Genomic DNA, 23,045 nt, shown 5'->3' on the forward strand with positions numbered 1-23,045 from the left:
GTATAAACCTTCGATTCATTTCAGGGGAACGGTTAAATGGGTATTAGGGACCTGGCCTACGTGGATATAAAAGAAAAATATCGTAAAAAAGTCACCATGATTGGTAGTAAGACATAAGACTTGCCTGTTCTTTTTTACTATAGCTTGTCCATGAGTTAACTAAGGTGCAGTATGAAGATATTACCTTTAAATGTCAATATTTTAAAAAATATTTAATATAATAGAAGTAAAAACAGGGGATAATCATGAAACTCCATAAATTTCAAAAGATTATGATTATTTGATTATTTTCTTTGGAAACACTTTCAAAATTACTGTTCAAATATTTTTTCTAATTCATCACTTCAACTTTGAGTGCGTTCACAGTATTAAATTAAGTCTCAATACTGACTAAAGTATGATTTAAGTTATTAGCATGTATTCTAAACACAACTATATTACATATGTTTGCATAACTAACATATATTCAGGACGAAAAAGCAAAAGACAGAAACAAATTGTCAGACTATTTCCTTCCCGCAGTCTGTACCAAATATGTCATATAATTCTGACTATAGATGATATTTAATTTTGAAAGTTCAAGCACTGGTACGGAGGTCGTATAAAAGACAAGTTTAACGTTAGAGTCAAGGGCACGTCAAAATCAAAATTGCTGCTTTCAATCCCAATTAAAAAATTAAGAGAGAGAAAAAGAAGTGTCGGTTGAAATTCGGTTATGAAAGCCGAATTTCTTTCTGTGCCTCGTCACTTAGTCAAAGCAGTGTTATAGGCATGTATGTATGTATAGATTTCCTTTAAAAATTAGACACAACAAAAAAATATGAAAGTAATAGTAAAACTTTATTATCCAAATTTTTAATTCCCTTGCAGTCTTTAGAACTTTTTATATTGTCTTTAGAACTTCTAACGGTCGATTATTATATTTAAATAAATTTCTGAAAGATTGACGCGGGCATAACAACTGAGTTTGATAATAATCAAAATGTATATGCATGAAAATTTGATTGTCAACTTCAAGTTTTCAAAGTAAACTTCTCTTTTTAAATAATGCCACATGAACGCCACATCACTTACCCACCAGTGGTTGAGTAGAAACTATGCCACGTTATACACACTTGATTCTATGTCATAAATCTGATAGGTAATCGAATAACTCTGCCACTAGATGTGCTGCGACCAGAGTTGAACTCCTGCTGAGGTCTTCGTACAGATTGTGCACCTGGGCTTGACTGAAATGGAGTAGACCGTGACAACTGCGTGCTTGGTTCGATTTCTTCATTCAACAAATAAGCTGCCTTTACTCTATCAATGCTCACTTGAACAGGTCGGTCTTTGATTAAAATAGTAATAAGTTTACGATCACGCCGTATCACTTTGAATGGTCCATCATAAGGTGATTTCAAGAGGGGTCGTACGTTATCATCCCTTAGGAACACATGTGAACACGTCTGCAGGTCTCGTTGTACGAACGTTTTCGCTTTTGCATGATTTGAACCTGGAACCGGACGTAATTGATCCATGGTCTCTCTAAGAAACGTTGCAAATTCGGAGTCACAACCGATGTGAGACGTCTTCTCAAAGAATTCTCCTGGAAATTTAAAAGACGTGCCGTATACCATTTCTGCTGGACTAGCTTGGATGTCGTCTTTGAATACACTCCGTAAAGCTAGCAATATCAGTGGTAATTCATCTGTTCACCTTTGGTTCGACTTACATTTCAGTGCGGCTTTTAATGTTCTGTGGAATCGTTCCAGAATTCCGTTCGATTGTGGATGTCGCGAACTTGTACGTAGAACATCTACGCCAATCGCGCCAATCAACTGCATAAGCTCAGCGAATAGCTTTGATTCGAACTGCCTGCCCTGATCTGTAGTGATGTCTGAAGGAACGCCATAGTGTGAAACCCATCTCGTGATGAACGCCGCAGCTACTGTGTCTGCATGAATGTCTATAATGGGAATATCAAGAGGCCATCGGGTAAATCGATCTATGCATGTCAGGCAGTAGCTGTATCCGTCTGATGATGGTAATGGCCCCACGATATCAACGTGTACTGCTGCAAATCGCCGGTCAGGTGCCTTGAAGGTTCCGAGTACTGTTTTGTTGTGTCTACCTATTTAAGCTCGCTGGCATTGTGGACATGTTTTTACCATTTTCACTACATCTCTACATCCCACACTACATTCACTGATCAGTTTTGCTGTGTCCTTGCTACAGATGGTTGGCCTAAATTATGTATGGTGTAAAAAACTTGCCTACGAAATTCATCTGTTATTCACGGTCGCGCATGATTTGTTGAGAAATCGCACGCAATGAGATTCGATGAACTAGGTAGATGCACCAATTTTAGTTGAAGCGAAGTCTTAGCCTGTGATAAGAGTTGTTGTAGCTCCAGGTCATTTCGCTGGCTTTTTGCTAACTGCTCAAAATCAATCTGCTTTTCTCCCTGTATTTTGTCAATACGTGATAGGAAATCAGCTACGCTGTTATCTTTTTCGGGGAAATGTCTGATATCAGTAGTAAATTGACCTATGTAACCCAAATGACGGAGTTGTCTGGGCGATACTTTTTCAGGATTTTGCTGAAATGCGAAAATTATGGGTTTATGATCAGTCAAAACCGTTCAGTTCCTGCAAGCGTTTTCTATAATCAACCAATGCTGATTCGGCTTCTTTTGTCCACTTAATCGGCGTTTTGTCATTTTTCCGATTTCTTGCGCACTGCTTGGCTTCGAACAATTGAGAATTGCTTCAACCCTTTCTTTTGGCGGACGAATGCCATTTTGATCAATATTGTGACCGAGAAAGGTAACTTCTGTCTGCGCAAAGACGCACTTGGTAATGTTGAGTTTTAGACCGTATTGGTGTCAACGCTAAAACACTGTGCGTATGTGTTGAATGTGTTCGGCTTCATTCTTAGACGCGATGCAGAGCCGCATTGCACAGCCCGAATGTCACCACATTAACCTCGAACAACCCAAATGGTGTTATTATAGCAGTCTTCTTCCTGTTCTCAGGTGCTATGGGTATACTGAAATTAGCTCGTTTCAAGTCAAGTATGGTGAAGATAGCTTTGCCACTCAAATTCTGAGTAATTCTTGAATGTGCGGTATCGGGTAACGATCTGGAACTGTCTGTGCATTGAGTCGTCTGTAATCTCCGCACGGCCTCCAAGTACCATTCTCCTTCTCCACCATATGTAACGGATTGGCCCATTCGCTTTTTGAAGAAGTGCATATACCTTGATCAAGCATATACTGGAACTCATTTTTTGCTGCTTGCAAACTTTGTGGATTGAGCCGCCTGGGATGTGCATAGACTGGTTCTCCCGTGGTAACGATGTGATGCTGCACCGTGGTTCTTACTGACCCAGACTTGTTATATGATGTTGGTATTGTTAGATCTTTGAACTCTTCTAATAATTTTCGAAACGGCTGACTCTGGCATATGTAACGCTGTTGCACAATGAACTTTCATGTTTTACTGTCAACGAGAAGTTTACGCTGCAAATCTATAACCTGACCGTAATATTGCAGAAAGTCGGCTCCTAGTATAGGTTTGCATACATCGGCTACGACAAACTCCCAATCGAGTTTGCGCCGCAGGCCAAGATTTAACGTCATCAATTTATTTCCGTATTTTTGTATTGAAGTTCCGTTTGCTGCATACAAGAGTTTGGCAGATGCTGTCGGCTTAGTTCTGCCGAAGATCGAAACGGGTAGAATTGAAAAATCTGCACCTGTGTCGACAAGGAATTTCAATTGTGTCGAGGGATCTGAAACATATAATCGGCTGTATTTGTAATAACTGTTTGCTTCGCCAACCGCCGGTGACGAAGCGGAATTTAGTTTTCCGTAGTTGTGAAGCTGCAGGGCTTGGCACACTTCCGTGCACTTGTGCCCAAACGATGATGGTAGAAACGCACTGGATATTTAGATACCAGGTTTACCGGACGTGTTCGTGAATGTTGTGTTCGTGCCGGTGTGTTTGATCTACGTCGTGAGCGGATGTGGTGTTGCGGTTCTTTGTTCTCTCGTAACTGCTTGCTAAGTTCTTCCACAGCAATCACTAAATGCCTGGCATCAAAGGAAGAACATACAGTTGAATTGTCACCTACATTTCTCGCACTGGTATGCACGTCAGAATTGTAATTTCCAATTTCCACCATTAAATCTGCTTGTTGTGTACATTTATACAAATCAACCTCAGAAATGGACACGACCGCTCGTACAGCTTCAGGCAGACGATCCAACCACAATTGTTTGATTGCGCCATCGTTCATGGTGCCACTGGACAAATTCCGCATCATTCGTAGGAAATGTGACGGCTTGTGGCCACCTAACTGACATAAATGGTTTGTTAGTTTTTCGGATCATGTGGCAACTATAGCATTACAGGAACGTAAAACGGTTAAATCCAAATGGTATACAACCATTTGTTTACCGGAAGTCCTCAGTGAAATACAGAAAACAAACAAGCGTTGACGAATTATTCTCCATCTCCAACAAGACAATGCGAGTGCTCACACATCTCATCTACCAACCTACTATTTGAACATTCAAAAAATCGATTTGATGTTTCAATCGCTGTATAGAAGTTGTTGTTTCAATTGAAAAGCATGTTTTAGAGGTGTCTGAAGAAGATTGAAAAAAATGCTATAAGAAATGATTCGAACGCGTGTAAAACTGTATTAATCGTAAGAAGAATACTTCGAGAAAGAATAAAGCAATTTTCAACGACAACTTAGTATTTTTTCATTATTAGGCTCAAATAATAAATATTGATTCTCGTATATGGGTACTTTTAAAGCGATTTGAACCAAATTATTAATGCTTATTTTTCTCACACAATTTTATATTGATTTTAATTTAAACAATTTAATTTAATTAAAAATATCTCATAACTTCCAAGCCAATCCAATTTGTTATCTAATTAAACATTATTTAAATTTTTGATTTTATTTTCAGATGTATGGCCGTTATACCAAAGATTTAGGAGAATTCGCTAAAGATGAAGCCAGAAAGCTTAAACTACTCGAGAAGCGTCGAAAACAGGAAGACAAGCAAAGAAATAAGGTAAGACCAGAATAACATTCTATTCCTTACTCCCTTTGTTACGGTTATCTGTAAATATCGACTTCTTTATTTTTAATGTTTTAATGCAAAAACTGTGTAAACAATTTTTAAGGTAAAGTTCGAAATTTTTATTAAAAATTTAATACAAAAAATTCATTTGAAAATTCTTATACATACGTATAAGTAGAAAATATTGTAAAGCATTCTATTTTTTTATAATTATTTGTTGATTCTGCTTGTTTATCTCTGGTAATTATTATTGTCTAGAAACAATTTTATTTGGCAAAATGCCCACAAAAACAATTGTTGACATTTTCAATTTATACTCGCATTAGACATAATACCTACACTGTACTTCTTATAATTTTATTTTTGCTCCCATAAGAATATAAGCACCTCTTTCATATCTATGTCACTGTAATATTTACTTTTGTCATATTTAAATGTATGCATCACTATAATCGAAGACAAATATTTGTTCTGCGTTTTTTTTATATATCCATTGCATCACTGATTAAAGTATCTCTATATCAGTGTAAACACATGAATATTAATATCAATATTTGAATATATATATATAATATATATATATATATATATATATATATATATATATATCTATATATATCAAAAAAATATGAAAATACATATGTGGGATAAAAATCACAAACTAAATTGATGATAATGATAATATTATTTTGTTCTCATTGCCTGGAATCGATAAGAATATGACTTTTGACTCTTTATATTTGTTAACTAGAATTATGCAGTTCGACGCCATGTTTAGGCTAATGTATTCGTCCAATCAAGAATATGTCCAATTCAATCTATTTTTTTTTGCTCTAATATATTTTGCCATGCTTTGTACGCATCAAATGAAACTGAACAAACGTAGTTTTATAGCGACAGATATTTGACTAAACTTCCATTCATATTTCTTAAGTCAAATTATTATTTTTAATGTAAAGTTTTTTGATAATAATTCTTCTTTTATACCGTTGAGATAGCTACTGTTGCACATTGCACTCATTCTTGCTTCTCAGAATTTATCTAAAATTTCAGACGTATGAAGCTGAAAATGTAGAAGAATTCATATTATAGTTGCAGATTATTTCTATGGATACTATATTACCTATTTATGGTAATATGCGGCAGAATATTATCCATTAGAAGATTGAAAATTAATTATACAAGGACATATCATGTTGTATACTGAATTTATTGTGAAGAAATTTCATTTTGTTTAATATGAAATTGAAGTCCCTTATATAGCATATTAATCACATTTTTTAACTTAGTTTTAACTTAGTTTTAACTTAGTTAGGGCATGTCACTGTTAATAATTTCCTTCATAAGAATATTTGATTTAAACTATGGATAAATTTTCTGAAAGTGAACAATTTTGAAGCTGCATTAAACATCTGAGGTAAATAATAGGTCTCTTCCACGAGCTGCTCGCAGTAAATTTCAAGTAAAACACACTTATATAGCGTACTTACATATACACAGTGTTACTCAAAGTTAGCTCGTGGAAGCTCGTGGAAGCTCGTGGCTCGTGGAACAGACCTAATGTGCTTGAAACGCAAACCACTATAAAGTCTATCTCTTTATTATCTACCTTTCTTATTCATTATTGATGGGTGGTATATAGTCGCCACAACTTTTGAATAAATCGTTGCCAAACACTTTAATATTTTTAAATGTCCGAATAATACTAAATTTTTGCTAACGAACTTTTATTTATACCATATGTGTTCCTACAGAATCTCTGGTAGTTATGTTAGCTGATATCGCGAATTATTTCTGGTCAATTTTGTATTGCGAAGATTTGCAAGTTTTTTGATTTGCAATTAGCAAATTGCTGTTAACTTGGTAATTTGATTTTTTAAATGATTGCAACATAGTTTCACCAATTCAGACTTTATTCCAATCAAGAAACCTTTGGGTAAATGAACTTATTATTGTGTATAATTGTTACAGTCTTTATTCTTGATTCCTAATGCCAAATTTTTAATAACAAATAAATATATAGATACAACAAAAATTACGCTTTCGATTATAGTTTGCATTTGCTTGTTTTTGTTAAATTTTCTTTTCTTTATTTTTTCTAATATGATATAAACAAATTGATTATAAAGCAGCAGTGGTGGGAAATCATTTCAGGAACTATTAGGTAAACGTTCATCGCGTCTATTGAAGGTTCTATCATGGGTGTGGAAGCATACATTTGCACGGCTAGGAGAAGATTGGGTATTTTTGGCATTATTAGGTGTAATAATGGCATTTCTTTCATTTATCATGGATAAAGGCATATCAATCTGTACAAATGGTAAATATAATAATTCATCCTCTTGTTATATATAAAAGCACATTTAATTTTTGATATTTTAAATATATAATATTTCAATCGTAATTTATTAGCACGTATATGGTTATATCGCGATTTAACCTCACAACCACTCACACAATATTTTGCCTGGGTCTCGTTACCAGTTTGTTTAATTTTATTCTCAGCCGGATTTGTACATCTCATAGCGCCACAAAGTATAGGTAAGTTCAAGTTCAAAATATGGAATATTCTCTGTAAATATATCGTGTTTCTCTATGTAAACAAAGCATAATTCTATGTTTTCGTTTTAACATATCAACATATATTTAATACCCTTTAATTTCTATTTTGTTGTAACTAAATTGTCGAAATGATTGAATTTCATTCTATTTACCATGTAGTTTATTACTATTTCGCTTAGTATTGCATAAAAAACACATTGAAGTAAAGTTGTTATTATTTAGTATTTAATTTTAGAAACCAATCATATATGTATATATAATAACTCACTTCACTTTGTATATCCAATTATAACAATGTAATACCTTATGAAAACTAAGAATATATATAGAATATATATAATATATAGAATATATATATATATATGTACATATGTATATATATTATAACTGTATAGAAATTATTTTAATATTCTTCATTGCATTATATTCCCTAAATTAATTTTTTTACTTGCTTACTTTACTTCAATGGTTTAATGTTTGTTCAAATAACTCACTAATAATTTATACCTCTAAAAAAAATTCCAAACTAATATTTGAATAATTTTGAACAGGCTTTTACGATTTTTAGCTATAATTTTGACCGCAAAAGATTATTTTGATATGTGTTAATATATGAATCAGGAATCCATCATTAAATTTTTTTTGAATATATAAAAAAGGCGCCATTCCAATTACATAAGCGCATGTTATGCAGAAAGTCATGGGCTCGTCAAAATCAAAATTGTTGTTTTCAATGCAAATTATTGAATTGAGAGTGAGAGAAAAAACAAAATGTCGATTCAAAATTGTTTACTAGAGACGAGACGAGACGAGACGAGACGACTATCTATGCTTCGTCACTTAGTCAAAACAGTGTTGTGCAATAATAAATGTTAACAATTTCTGTGACACTCTGCATAACATGCATTTTCGTCATAACCCAAAAGAGGAAATTTTTACAAGCCCGTGACTTTCTGCATAACATCCCACAAAACATATATGTGAAAACATATATTTAACACTTTATATATATGTATATTATTGTATAAATGTAGCATTGTATACACTACGTTTTTGTCAAACGGTCTGATTCTCTTTCCCTGTTTCTCTACCTTCTTCTGATAATAGAAGTTTACTATAAATGGATATAGAGGAAATATATACAGATATGCAGCTAAAAATACTATCTAATAACTAACTGTTTATTATAATTAAATCTACTTGTACTAGCCTTATAAATAAATTAAGGTTTACTTTCATTACAATTTGATTAGACTAATATACCATACAAGGGCTCTGCTCCAGCCTAAGTCTCTTCAGTTCGTGTTCAAGAAAAATTTTTTACATGTTCCCCATTATAATCAATCTAACTTATACATTGATTTAAAATCCAGCGTTTTTGTACAACTACAGAATGGACCACGTATATACCTTATGTATCTAACTTAGGTTAGTTATATAAGTCTAAGATAGTTCAACCTGAATAATTCCTGTTGAGAAACTTTAAAAATGTCGCACTTTTAATATTCATTTATTAGAAAACAGTGAAGCTTAAGCTCATTTAGCTTGTGCAAAATGACAGTTTAAAATCTACTCATCATAGAAGTAAATAAATGTTGAGAATATGATTTTATAGGGTATTAACTAGAATTTCGATAATGCTTCCAAAAAAAAAATGACATTTTAAAACCTATTCGTCATAAAAATAAATAAAAGGTGAGTTAATATATAGAATATAAGGTATTAACCAGAATTTTGATAATGCCTCCCAAAAGCAGAACAGATATAAAGTTTCTTTGTTATACATGTTACCTAGATAATGACACATTAACCTACCAATATTAAATATGGTGGAACGAATGGTTTCAAACTTCGAAATAAATACGGTTTTCTGAAAAATGTCAAATATATTTTTTTAAAAATGATATTTAAAACTCCCAAGTTTTTCATATAAGTCAGCATTAAGATACTACGACTCACTGATACTATGTAAGTAACGAATATAAAAATTTTAAATATTCATAATAAATTTGGTTCTCATAAAACGGATTTTCTAGATACCACTAACATGTTTTGGGGTAACTATACGATATCTATAAATTCTTTTGATATTTTATATATGTTAAATTTTATTTTACTGGATTACTATTAGTTAAGGTTGAAATATATTGTTATTTCTTTTATTTTTGAATATTTAAATATTAAGTAATGATAATAATAAATTTGATCATTTCCTTCACTTACAACTGTATCGCAATGTTGTCTTAGATACAACAAACTTGGCATTTGATATGATAAGCAAAAGGTTTTCATTTCAATAAATGAAATAGATTTCCGAAAAAATATTAATTTGTTAATATTAAATAGTTATAAATAGAAAACTCATTATTATAATACTGATAAAAAAAAAATCAACGTTATTCTCTAAAGTAATTAAAACATCAAAAATGACATACTGCATATGAATTGATGTGTAAATTTGACTTTACATTAATTTTATAACTAACCCTTTCACTCCCCCACTTCCACAATCAATATATTATTTCCCTAGACTCAAATATATATTTTAAAATAAACAAAACTCAAAGTTCCAGTTAATAGTAGCAAAAGTACGAAATGGCAAAATTCCTCAAATTTGCCATTGGATTCACATGGATTATAAGGTTTATGAAATAAATCTTTTCGTTTATTATATATAATACAACAATCCGTATACCTATATAGATTCCATAATTTTTCGTGCAGTGATTTCAATCAAATCGATATGATCCAAAAAGTTTCTTTCAAAGCGTAAATAATAACGAAAAATATAAAAAAAATTTGACGAAACAATAAGAAGAAGAACTTCCTCATTGTAAATATTGTTTATATAAACTTAAACGGTTACATTTTATCTTAATTTTAATATAATGATAGAGTGAATTGAAAAAGTTTACGTTCTTAGAGGATTCCAATTACTTATAATATAAATATTTGCATGTGAAATTAACACACTTATAATGTTCAAATATATTGAAATGCTTAATCTTCTATTTTTCTTCTTGATTTATCAATTAACTAATAATCTATTCGCATGTATAATTACCTACACCTTGTACCCAATCTATATTTAATATATCTAAAATGAAAGTGTATCTCTAGGTTCCGGTATACCTGAAATGAAAACAATTCTCCGCGGCGTTGCACTCAAAGAATATCTTACATTTAAGACATTAGTGGCCAAGGTTGTTGGTTTAACGGCAACTTTGGGCAGTGGTATGCCATTAGGAAAGGAAGTAAGTATAAAAAAATTAATTATATATTGGAATATACTAACGGAAATGTTTGTGAAATCCAAAAGTCTTAACATACATTATTTAGTTCCCAGTATTACTAGATTTATGTGTATAATAATTGATTTTATATACACTTTAGGGTCCTTTCGTTCATATAGCAAGTATTGTAGCACAATTATTGAGTAAACTTGTCACATCATTCCAAGGCATCTACGAAAATGAGTCACGTAATTCAGAAATGTTGGCAGCAGCGTGCGCTGTCGGTGTGGGATCATGTTTCGCTGCACCCGTCGGTGGTAAGTGTATTTCTATATCTTTGTGTATATTATATTATAGTAGTAGCGTATATATGGTATAAATATCATTTGTATAAACCACAGGTGTACTATTTAGCATAGAGGTGACAACAACTTATTTTGCTGTACGCAATTACTGGCGTGGGTTTTTTGCCGCCGTTTGTGGTGCTACAGTATTCAGACTGTTAGCGGTATGGTTTCAAAATGTTGATACCGTACGTGCCTTATTCTTAACAAATTTTACAACGGAATTTCCATTCGACCCACAAGAGTTAGTTGTATTCGCTTTAATGGGGTAAGTCTTCATTATTATATTTATTAACTTATCGATTATAAATAATAATTTAGAATATTCTTAAAATTTACAGAGTAGTTTGTGGGATAGGCGGTGCATCTTATGTGTGGGTTCATCGCAGATATGTAATTTTCATGCGCTCAAATAAAAAAATGAATAAGTTCCTTCAGAAAAAGTAAGTATGTATACAACCCTAAACTTCTAATACTGATATGCACATCCTCTTGGAATTAATTATTCCAAAAAAGCAATTATGTTTATATACGATTATATTAGTATATTTATACACGTAATATATAACTAAATTACGATTTCAAGTAGCTTTATTCTAGTAAAAAACACATTAAGCCATTCTTAAGAACTGCCTATATTCTAGGGTTGTAACGGATGTCTTAATTTTTTCCGAAAATGTGAATTATCCTCATAAAGTCGAATATTCTCATACATACTCGTATCATACTTCAAATCTCAATTCTTATTCGCATTAACATTAAATTATTAAAGAATATGCAAGTTTTAATTTGAAATCTCTCGGAGGGAACCATCGCAAAGTGCCATGCATTGCTCTATGCAACTGAACCAAACAGTATCAGGAAGTAACAATAAACTGTTGCGACAAGATGTACAAAAATAAAAGAAAAATATCTGGTATAAACAGAACCACAATTAAATTTTTGAAAAATGTGTGCCCTCAGTTTGAAACATGTTTCAATAATCCTTTCAAAACAAAATTACCCCAAATAACTTTAGCAAACATATATTACACCCTAGTTTGGAAAAAAGGATATGCAAACTATATGGATTAATGGGTTTGGTCTGTGCAAAAACACGATATTTGCACTATAAATTGACGACATATCGTTCATACTTCTAGATGATATGAATATAGAAAGTAACGAATAAAAGTTTTGAATTTTGACGCGCTCTTCAATGTTACAAGAAATAAGAAGATACCAGTATCATATGATTTGTGGTAGTTTCAAAAAATTTTTTAAAGGAAGGTCGTTGGGTAATTATTAGAAGATAAATAATGCAGTTAGTCTCGAAATTGCAATCCTAAAAAAACTCAAATTTAAGGATTATCTTACAAAGTGGATCTATTGTATTCAAGACTGAAATTCTAAAATTAAAATTCCGAAATTAAAATTGATTTTATCAATTTTTTTTGCCCCTGGTATCTACTATTTTAAAATAAATAATATAACTTGCGAAAACAGATGACATAAAATCATGAACTTAAGAAAACCCCTCTGTGTTTTCTGTTATAAAAATATAAGCTATAATTCTACATGTAAATAATTCTTAATTCCAATAAAGTAGAACTACTATTACTAATCAACCTATTTCTCATATTCAAGTTGTTATATACATATATTATTATGGCCAGAAGAAATTGGCTAAACGTACTAAATACTACATAAAAAATCGCAAAAAATCTAGACTTGGTAAATATTCAATCAAGTTAACGTAAATCAAGTTGGTGAAATACAATTCTTCCATTAAAAGAAGCTGTCTTCTGAATAGACATGCCATACAGATTGGCTCATACGACACAACTGTTAAATAATGCATTAGAGTGTAGGTGGGGTTTATTTTCCTCAGAAATGCAATGTTATAAATTGAATTATAAAACTTCTAATTTCTATATTATGAATTTAAAACAGCAATATGTAAAGAAATTTATCCGTACCTAATAATTATATTTTTACTTTTTGACTCATGATAATCTAAATTATTTTTATTTTTATTTCACTGTTTAGTCGATTTTTATACCCAGGATTTATGGCTTTATTAGTGTCCACAATTTCATTTCCTCTGGGTACTGGCCAATTTATTGCAGGAGAACTTAGTACTCACGAACAAGTGACCCAATTATTTAGTAATTTCACTTGGTCCCGAGATGATTTAACAGTAGACCAAGCAGCTATTGTCATGCATTGGGTCACAAATTATTCAAATGTTTTCATCAATTTGGCTTGTTACGCACTTTTCACTGTAAGTGAAATAAACTTATTTTTTATTAGATGCGATATACACAACATTCACAACTTTATTTTTGTAGTTTTTCTTTTCCATTATGGCTTCTACAATACCAGTTCCATCCGGTAGTTTTATACCCGTATTTAAAATTGGTGCCAGTATTGGTCGTTTAATCGGTGAAACTATTCATTTATGGTTTCCAAATGGTGTAAGATATGGTGGAAGGATTTCACCCATAATACCAGGTGGGTATGCAGTAGTGGGCGCTGCTGCGTTTTCTGGCGCGGTTACCCACTCAGTTTCAGTTGCCGTCATTGTATTCGAAATGACCGGACAGATCACACATGTAGTTCCTGTGATGATTGCAGTACTAGTATCCAATGCAGTTGCTGCATTATTGCAGCCTTCAATGTACGACAGTATTATATTAATTAAGAAATTACCGTATTTACCCGATTTATTGCCATCATCGTCGGGAATGTACAGTATATATGTAGAAGATTTTATGGTACGCGACGTTAAATATATATGGCATGGCATTTCATATTTAAAACTTAAAGAGGTACTCAAAGCTAATAAAACACTTCGTTCCTTACCACTAGTTGATACTCCAGACAACATGATATTACTTGGTTCAGTGCAACGTTATGAACTTATTAAGATGATTGAAAAGCATATAGGGCGAGAAAAACGAATGGAAGTAGCACAAAAATGGCAAAAGGAAGCTGAAGAGAGGTAAATGGAAACTCAATAATGTTATAACTAAAAAAGTCGTTAATATAGTCGTTATATATTTGATATAGAGCAAGAGAGGAGGAAAAGAAAAAACTGGAAGTGGAGTTAAAAATGCGTAGACCTTCACGATTTGAAGTATTGCCAGCACCAGATATTTTAAGCTTACGTCAAATTGCTAACGACGAAATGTTACCACCAAAAAAACGTCAAGAAACTTTAAATAATACATTAGCACCTCGAAAATCCATTTTAAAAAAGACAAACTCCTTTAACTTAAAAGCATTCACACCGACTGCACCTAGCCCAACCATTACACCATATACCACTATTCATACAGGTACAGAATATCGGATACGCTCAGCTTTTGAAGCTATATTTAAAAAATCTTCAACGCTACAAGATGTACAACCTGATCCGGAAGCGGGTACAATTACACCAAGTTTAAGTGTAAATGAAGTACAAGTTCAACGTGCACCCAGTACACCTGGTATTTCAAAGAAAGTTCAGCTAGTAAGTACAATTGCGATTCACATAATATTTTATCTATACTACTATTCATATGGTATGTTAATAATTATATGTTACATGTTTTTGTCCTTTGTTTTTTATGAATGTTTTAATATGTATAATTATGGTTTTTTTACATTATAAGTTTACGGAAAACTCGCTTGAGGAAAATATGGTAATTTTTAAACTAATAATAATCATGCAAAATAGAGGATTAAATAAATTTATAAAAAAAATTTAATCTTCAGAATCCATCTATCACACATCTAATTTATTGTTTGCTCTTCAAATCATAACTACTCGTAAATCATATTCTCTATACATTTGTTTATGTGAAACAAATTTTTTTCATTCTTTTCAAGAAAGGACCTCCCAACACACCGGAGAGCGTTAAGTCGAACAAAATGGTAGGGATTTGTTAATTCAGTAAAATATCTTTTAATAAGGAAGATTATTTTGATACATAAATCTAGTTATGGCATTAATTTGGCATCATTTAATTAAATTGGACTGAAATATTTTGATTCACTCAGAGATAGATACTGGATACATGCAGATGGATCCAGGATAGGTATTAGCACAGAAGTCAGTGTCTACTTAAGCGGCTTTGATATCTATGTCATATTGTTTGTGCAACTTGATTAAAGAGTTTCAAATATTATTATAAAAATACACTCAATTTTGAGCTGCTCTTACTATTTATTTACATTCACACTAAACTCAGCATTCAGCGTCTTAATAAACTAAATCTTTGAAATTCAAAAACATGTTAAAATATTACAGTAAAATTTTTTCTCTTATTCTTTTATATGATGTCAAAACAGTTTAACCTTTATGTGCTCGGTAGTCTACATTTGTAGCATTTTGTGCGAAAAAGTCTTATAAAAACGAATTTTGCACAACGACAGGGTGCGAGATTTTTAGTAGTTTCCTAAAAATCAATTTTAAGTTAATTTTAAACTTAACAACATCAAAACAATAATTTATTTAAGCCCTAGACCCAACTTTTCAAAATGATCACCTCCTGGCCGGTAGTCTACATTTGTAGTCACCATATAATTTATATTAAAATTCATATTAAATACCTATGTAACTCAATATTTTTTAGTTCCAACATGCAGAAACATGTTCCTTTGTAATTTATTTTATTCTCTGTTTACTTGTACATACTTCTGCTGCATATTTGTACTTATATGCATGATTTTATGGTTTAGATCGCATAAATAAATTTTGATTATGTGATGAATGTCAAAGAGACATCGGTCGTTATGCAGCATCTTGATACATTTGTGTCAAGAGATAATACTGTCTGGTTCAAAACTATACCTAATCAAGTAGGTCGCACTACTGCTCACAATGTGTTTCATGACACTACTGTTGGTCCCGTATTCGATACTTGAATAAATTTTGAGAAGAACAAACTAAAAAGCCAGGAAAACTACGCGAAATATTTGCAGTTGGTGCATACAAACCAGTGTGTGACGTATAAACAGTTACATATTCTTTTTGTGAATGTTGTTCCTCAAAAGCTACTTAAAATCTTTTTTACCCAAATTTTGTATAATAATTTTCATAATAAATATGTACAATTGTCTGTAAAAGTAAAATAATCTGCCTAAAAGTGTTTTTTTAATATGTTGGTCTAGATTTCTTCATAACATACTTGCTTGCTACAAATGTAGACTTCCGACCGGCAACGTAGGAAAAATATCCCGAGCACATAAAGGTTAAATGAGATTTGGTTGTTGTTGAAGCTTAAATAGGTACTCAGATTCTAGAATTCATGTAAGAGGAGTTAAAAAAAAATACCTACACTATTTAATAATTTGTTCACAGTACTTCCACAGAAATCTTTGCCATCTCGATAGCCTACCATTTTTATTCAAGCCTTAACCTCTATAATAAAGAATTATCTACTCGGATGGGTAATTAACTGAAATTCAACAATTAAAAATAAAAAATATAGTTAATTAATTCAATTATTCTATGATTGATTATCTAATATAAACGCAGCAAATGAATTTGTTAATAAAACTTTCACAGCAAATTAACAAAACTCCAGAAAAATGTGCGAACATAAAAGTCAAGTACGGCTTTGTGTCAGTTGGTTAAAGTGCGCTGACTCTGAGCTTCAAATTGGGATGGGTACGAGTTCGATTCCTGGTACTTGCAGTCTCAAAAAAAGAAAGTTATTTACGAATAATTAAATACAAGAATGGTGATAGGTATTTGGCAATACTCCAAACAGCTGTATGGTCAGCCAACAAAAATTCAAATAATTAAAATAATATAAAATATTTTTTGTTGTTGTAGTACACTACTATCTATCGAAAAAATTCTTAATAGGTAATTAACAAACTATTAAAATCAATTAAAAATGCAATTATTATCGCAATTCATACTAAAGTATAGATGAGACATCAAAATGCTTGGTAGCAAATCAAAGGTACATTAGTTTTAGTTACATGTCATGTCATGTAATACAGTGTGGCAAGAGTAATCGCAAACCGACTGACATAATCTGACGCGGTTTTTACAGAGCTCCTCCCTACCTATTTAATCTTCAGCTAGGTATTATCTTAAGACTACTGCTACAAATCAACCAACATTTTTTTAGATAATACCAGTGCAAGTAGACTAAAGATAGCATGACTTTTCTATAAAAGCAAAAATTTGTTAAATTTGTTTGTTCGGTTACAACAATAAGCTTCCTTGTTGAAATTAGATACATTTTGCACTCTATTAAAATTTCAAGAATATTCCGCATTGTGTAAGTATATTCTCTATTGTGTATTTCTTTTTTAAACTGCACACTCTGGCAAAGGAGGTCGACGAAGATATACTTACTAATATCGATGATAAATTAACGAATAACTTAAGTGAGGTAAGTACAGTAGTTTGCATTATGTTTCCTTGTTCGTTTTGTTTTGTGATTGTTTGTTGTTTCATTTTTAAATTGGGTTCTGTTTTCTTTAAACGGTATTAAATGGAAATGAAATTTATATATTGTATTCTTTCTCTTTTCTTTTTATTTATTAAATTCATTTTTCCACAACAAAAATTCCGTAGGCGTCAAGGTTAAGAAAGACAAAATCTGTAACATTGGTATGTGGTATTTATAAAGGAAAAGGATAAAAAACAATTTTTTAATTTATTGTAAATATACCTGTTACTAGTAAAATAAAAATATATAATAATAATGTATAATGTATTGTAGCTTATGTATTTGATGGTCATAAAAATTTGTTAACCCCATAATTATTCAAAATTAACTACATATGGTATGTGCGTATAATATTAGAAAAAGTACACACTAAAAACTAATTTATACTTACATATGTATGTACATACATATGTATATCAGAATGTTATTAAAATTGAACACTTTCTGTATATCTTGTAGGGAAACAACGGCTTCGAATATAAATAAATTAATAAAGCGCTTACCATTTTACTATTTTACTTTGCAAAAGGTCACATGATATTTAATGACAAACGGTATATTAGTATTGTATTTTACTTATATTAAGGCTTAGATAGGCTCAGATATTGCTTAGGATATAACTATTATAGCTACATATAATTCAAATGAGTACGGTAGTCAATATGACACACAAAATAGACTAGCAAGAGTTAACCAAACCTTAATATATGTTTTGTCGTATAAACATTTGGTATTTCGAGTCAATTTTAGAATCAATTTAGCTTACAGGGGGAAAACTTTTTATTAGTAAAATAAATGTGTACCGATTTTATATTGTTGAACTTTGATCGCCACTGGTTCTTCGAGATGAAGGTATTACTTACAGCAAGTTGAAGAATTTTAATTGATTCCTTTTCATTACGATCAATAGAAAGCAGAGCAAAATCGTCAGCTAGGTCTTTATATAGTTAAATTTGCAACCTATGGAGAATTTGTTACAAACTGTAGCAATTCTGCATATAATTCACATAATTTTACAATTTACTTGTTCAAATTCACAAAACAAAAGTTCAGCAAATTCTCAGTATATTCACAAGTGGTTCAAACTCTATATTCACAATATATGTTAGAGATTATCAGACTTTTAGTGATTATCGTCAAATTTTAATGATCATCGATTTAATTTATTTTTAAATATAATATTAATATTTATTACCACATAGATTATATTTAATTTTATAAATAAATGTATTATTACTTTAGCCACGTGAACGGGTTATCGACATGTCACCCGAAGATCAGAAAAAATGGGAAATGGAAGAAATGTTAAAACCTATTGATCTCGAAAAAGCAAATATACACATCGATCCATCACCATTTCAATTGGTCGAACGTACTTCGATACTTAAGGTGCACTCTTTATTCTCCATGGTGGGAATAAATCATGCCTATGTCACAAAAATTGGTCGCCTTGTGGGTGTGGTTGGTCTGAAAGAGGTAATATATTATATTTAACGCTATGTAAAAGATTTACCAACAACTATAAATATTTTCTCATATTTTCCAGTTGCGCAAAGCAATTGAAGACATCAATAGTAATAATTTTGTTGTACAAAACCAAATTAAAGTTGAAGAAAAACCCATAATCGAGAAACCCTTGCTTCCCGACGCTACAAGTGACAAGCAAGTGAACACTACTGTTACTTCAATGGATTCGGCATTATCGAATTCCGACAATTGTTCTGATATTGAAATGGAGAATATTAAGACTCAAACACAGCAACAAGAGCAGCCCCAAGCAACAAATCAAATTACTTGCGAAAGCAATGAAACCAGTAATAAGTGATCTAATTGATGCCATAACTATTTTATTATCGTAAACCACGAACCTCATCCAAAGTTTAATATAATAGCATAGATCAACTACTTTTAATTATTGTGTATTCTGAATTGTTATTTTTTCTATACTATAAAATTAAAATAAATTTTTATATGTAGATATTTAATATATTGTAATTATTATTAAATAATTTAATATTTCATGCATTATGTTTTAGACAATATTTCATTGTTTGAATAGTTTATTCAGAAATTTTGTATTATAAGTCAGTAATTGTTATATTTAGTTTTATATAATTTATACTTCTGAGGAAATAAAGTCCCCGAAAATATGTATATAGTCAAAATGTAATAAGCAACGCCTTAATATTAAATCAGTCACAAAAATAAACGATTTTATTCGAATTAAAATATATTTTCTTCTATTCATTTCCCCAAAAACCACTAAAAAAGAATAGTATTATAGTATCCGACATTAGCTTCAAAATTTTATATGTTATATATTATGATAAATAATAATATACAATGCTAGCTTTAGATTTGCCGAAGCTTAATTACCCTTAACTACCTTTATAAAAAACTTTGAATCAAAATTGAAATCTCATATATATGGTGACAATATAAAATGTGTAATAACATATAGGGTAAGGCGATTGAAGTGTTATGATGCTTATCAAACGACCATATCTTTTTTGTGTGAAATTATTTTTTATTAATTTAAATTACAAAAATTTGTGGAAATAACCAAATTTTCAGAATCCATTCACTCTAGCTCGAGATGACCACTTTTTGCCTTCACCTTGACTATGGCTTTCAAACGGTTAAAGAATGAGTTTCATGCTTCACGAATGTGATCTTTCGATATTTTGGTTCATTTCTGAACAATGGCTTTTTTCAGCGCATCCATCCATGCTGGCATATTTTTAAACCTCACTTTTTGCTCTCCAATATAGCCCAGATGGAAAAGTACATTGAATTTGCATCTGTCGAGTTCGAAAGCCATTATGTGAACGAAATGAAGTGTGGAACATAATTTTTTAACCATTCGTGGTTCACAGAAGTTTTATGAGACCAAAACCAGTGCCGAATCTTGTTGGAATCTTGTGGCCATTCGTAATCTCAAATTTTTTTAGGATTCCAAATATTGAACCAACTAAAGGACTAAGTCAGTATGTTGAACAATCTAAAAAATAAAGATTAAGTAGAAAAATGGTGCCATTGTTCCTGTTGAGAATATATAATAAATAAATATATAAATAAAATAATATTCTAACAGATTACAGCTCCTTGTTTTCCGATATATAAAGGGCGATATACGCTCCTTACATATCCTTTTAGAAGACTTTCGAAAAATGAACTACAAAAATTAAAAAAAATATATATATTAAATTGAAAACACATTTTATTTAAAGTTTTTTTGCATTCTCTGCATTTTATTTACTCTCTGTTTGTTTCTGCTGAAATGTATAAAACAATAACTTTTTTTAGATTTATCAGTTGCTTAAACTTTAAAAACATTCTCCTTTTTATAATTTATATATATTTTTATATTCTCGTATTAACTTTTCGTTTTAAACTCATAATCACTCCAATTTAGGTGACAAAAACCCCAATGTTTTTAACAAAAGTATTTTTCGTTTTACACTTTGCATCTTTAAGATACAAATTTATTTTATTCGTTTTTAATTAACTTAAGTTGACTTCAAACAAATAAAAACCAAATACTCACTCACACATATTTGTTAATTAAAAGTTAATAAATGTTTAACTTAATATTATAATGAAACATACATTTAAAAAGTGCGAGAGCAACTTAACGATGTTAAAGAATGCTGTAGATAAAAACTTGATGAGAAGACTTTTTTTTTGTCAAATATTGTATAAATATATACTTTTCGATATTTATTCTCTTACAAAATTTAAAATCTTTATCGGTTATTGATTTTTTTTTTTTCATTTTATGCTTAAATAAGTAGGGATTGCTAAGTAATTACATTTCTTCTACATTGTTCTGTTCTTTTATTTATTATTTTGTATTGTTTTAAAAATGGAAAAAGTAGTGAACATTGAGGATTTTTGTTTATCTTAAAAATTAATGGGGTTTCGGTTTCATAGTGAAAATAATTTTAGAAATAAATCGTTATTTGCTCTAAACTATTCCTACCAAAGAAAAGTTAAATATTTCTCTTTTCATTTAATTATGAAATATTTTGAAATTTCTTTTACACACTTGAGCATTGTCTTTTCTGTAAATATTTTACTAAAATAAAATGCATTTTTAGATGAAGAAAATTATGATGGCACATTTTAACAGTACGTTTTGTTTTTAGGTATTTATATAGTTAGATCTGCAAACTATGGAGAATTTGTTCCAAGCTGCAGCAATTCTTCATATAGTTGTTAGATTAAAATTTATACATAATTTTACAATTTAATATCACATAATAAACCACTAAAATTTTCAAGTGCAAGAAATTAATTTCGAAAATATAGCAAAATAAGAATTAAACAGTTTTTTCATTTATAATCGCATCGAAAACTAATCAGACTTAGTAGATATACTACATAAAATATTGCACTTCAACTACTAACAATGTTTAGCATTCGATTTCAATTATTTATATGAGACAATGGTTTTTTCTTTAATATATGTTTTGTATTACTTCATCAATCAACTTATCATTACAGAAAGATACTTAGATGTATACACCGCATAAACTGATCTCGTCTGTTAGATCCTTGTTACATGAAATATTACATATTTTTATATGACTTCTGATAATAATAATTTTTATTCTCAATATTTAGAGAAATTGCTTTTACACTTTTCTATTAATTATAAACATTCGTACTTCAAAGTTGATTAATAAATCAATACCTGATTGAAATAAAATATTTTTATCATTATATTATAATTTCATAGTTTCTTTAAATAAATATCTTGTTACTTTTAACAAAGTTCAATCGACTTTCGATATGATATAAATATAAGATACTTTATGTATAAAAATAGTTACTTTTTATAGATGATACAAACTAAACATATTAGCATTAAATTTTTTACAATTTCAACAAAGAATATTAGTTTAATCTTATAAGGATTTTTTGTACAATGTGTATTTTATGTATGTGTTGGTTAACCGATAATATGAAAAGTTGCTGGATAAATTAACACTAAGTAGTAAATAGAAAAAGTATTGTTAAGACCATATGAAAATAATTTCAATAAACAAGTGCCTCTCTTTTTCACATAAAAATTTCATTGTAATTCTGTAATTATTAACATCAACATCCATCAACTATTATCAAAAAAGTATGCAAAACTATTCTACACATCAAATTGAATATATGCAATCATGCACTTACGATATTATATATATGTAAACATATAAAAGAAATTTTAAATGCATTTTAAGTTCTATCATAAACAGTTTATCACAGGACATCTGTCTGTTTTTGCATTTGAAAATTTGATATGCCGTGATACTATAATTTGAAGACTAAAATATTTTAAATTTAACTTATGCAGCGGTGTTTAGTTTATTCTGTTAATGGCGTTTTTATTATAGCC

The 23,045-nt window shown here is 30.5% G+C and overlaps 2 protein-coding genes across 2 annotated transcripts in view; one reads left to right on the forward strand and one right to left on the reverse strand.

Annotated features, from left to right (window-relative positions):
* Positions 1-1,121: 1,121 nt before the first annotated feature.
* LOC119675515 lies at positions 1,122-1,520 on the reverse strand. The gene has a single exon (XM_038086722.1). The coding sequence runs from the start codon at positions 1,518-1,520 to the stop codon at positions 1,122-1,124; it is 399 nt and encodes a 132-aa protein (XP_037942650.1).
* A 3,446-nt stretch (positions 1,521-4,966) lies between these two features.
* Positions 4,967-23,045, forward strand: part of LOC119675516 (chloride channel protein 2-like) — a gene marked incomplete at its 5' end in the record, with an annotated part of 23,821 nt that continues 5,742 nt past the window's right edge. The window contains 12 exon segments of the mRNA XM_038086723.1: positions 4,967-5,074; positions 7,238-7,403; positions 7,496-7,624; positions 10,766-10,899; positions 11,039-11,195; positions 11,280-11,490; positions 11,564-11,665; positions 13,251-13,485; positions 13,553-14,205; positions 14,274-14,715; positions 18,899-19,132; positions 19,203-19,477. Of these exon segments, the coding sequence (XP_037942651.1) occupies positions 4,967-5,074; positions 7,238-7,403; positions 7,496-7,624; positions 10,766-10,899; positions 11,039-11,195; positions 11,280-11,490; positions 11,564-11,665; positions 13,251-13,485; positions 13,553-14,205; positions 14,274-14,715; positions 18,899-19,132; positions 19,203-19,477 (2,846 nt within the window).

This window comes from Teleopsis dalmanni, chromosome 2 (genome assembly GCF_002237135.1).
Source record: "Teleopsis dalmanni isolate 2A chromosome 2, ASM223713v2, whole genome shotgun sequence".
NCBI classification, from domain to species: Eukaryota; Metazoa; Arthropoda; class Insecta; order Diptera; family Diopsidae; genus Teleopsis; species Teleopsis dalmanni.

What these genes read in the sequence shown, in the direction of transcription:
- LOC119675515 (XM_038086722.1), bottom strand. Translation starts at nt 1,520, where the DNA reads ATGGATCAATTACGTCCGGTTCCAGGTTCAAATCATGCAAAAGCGAAA.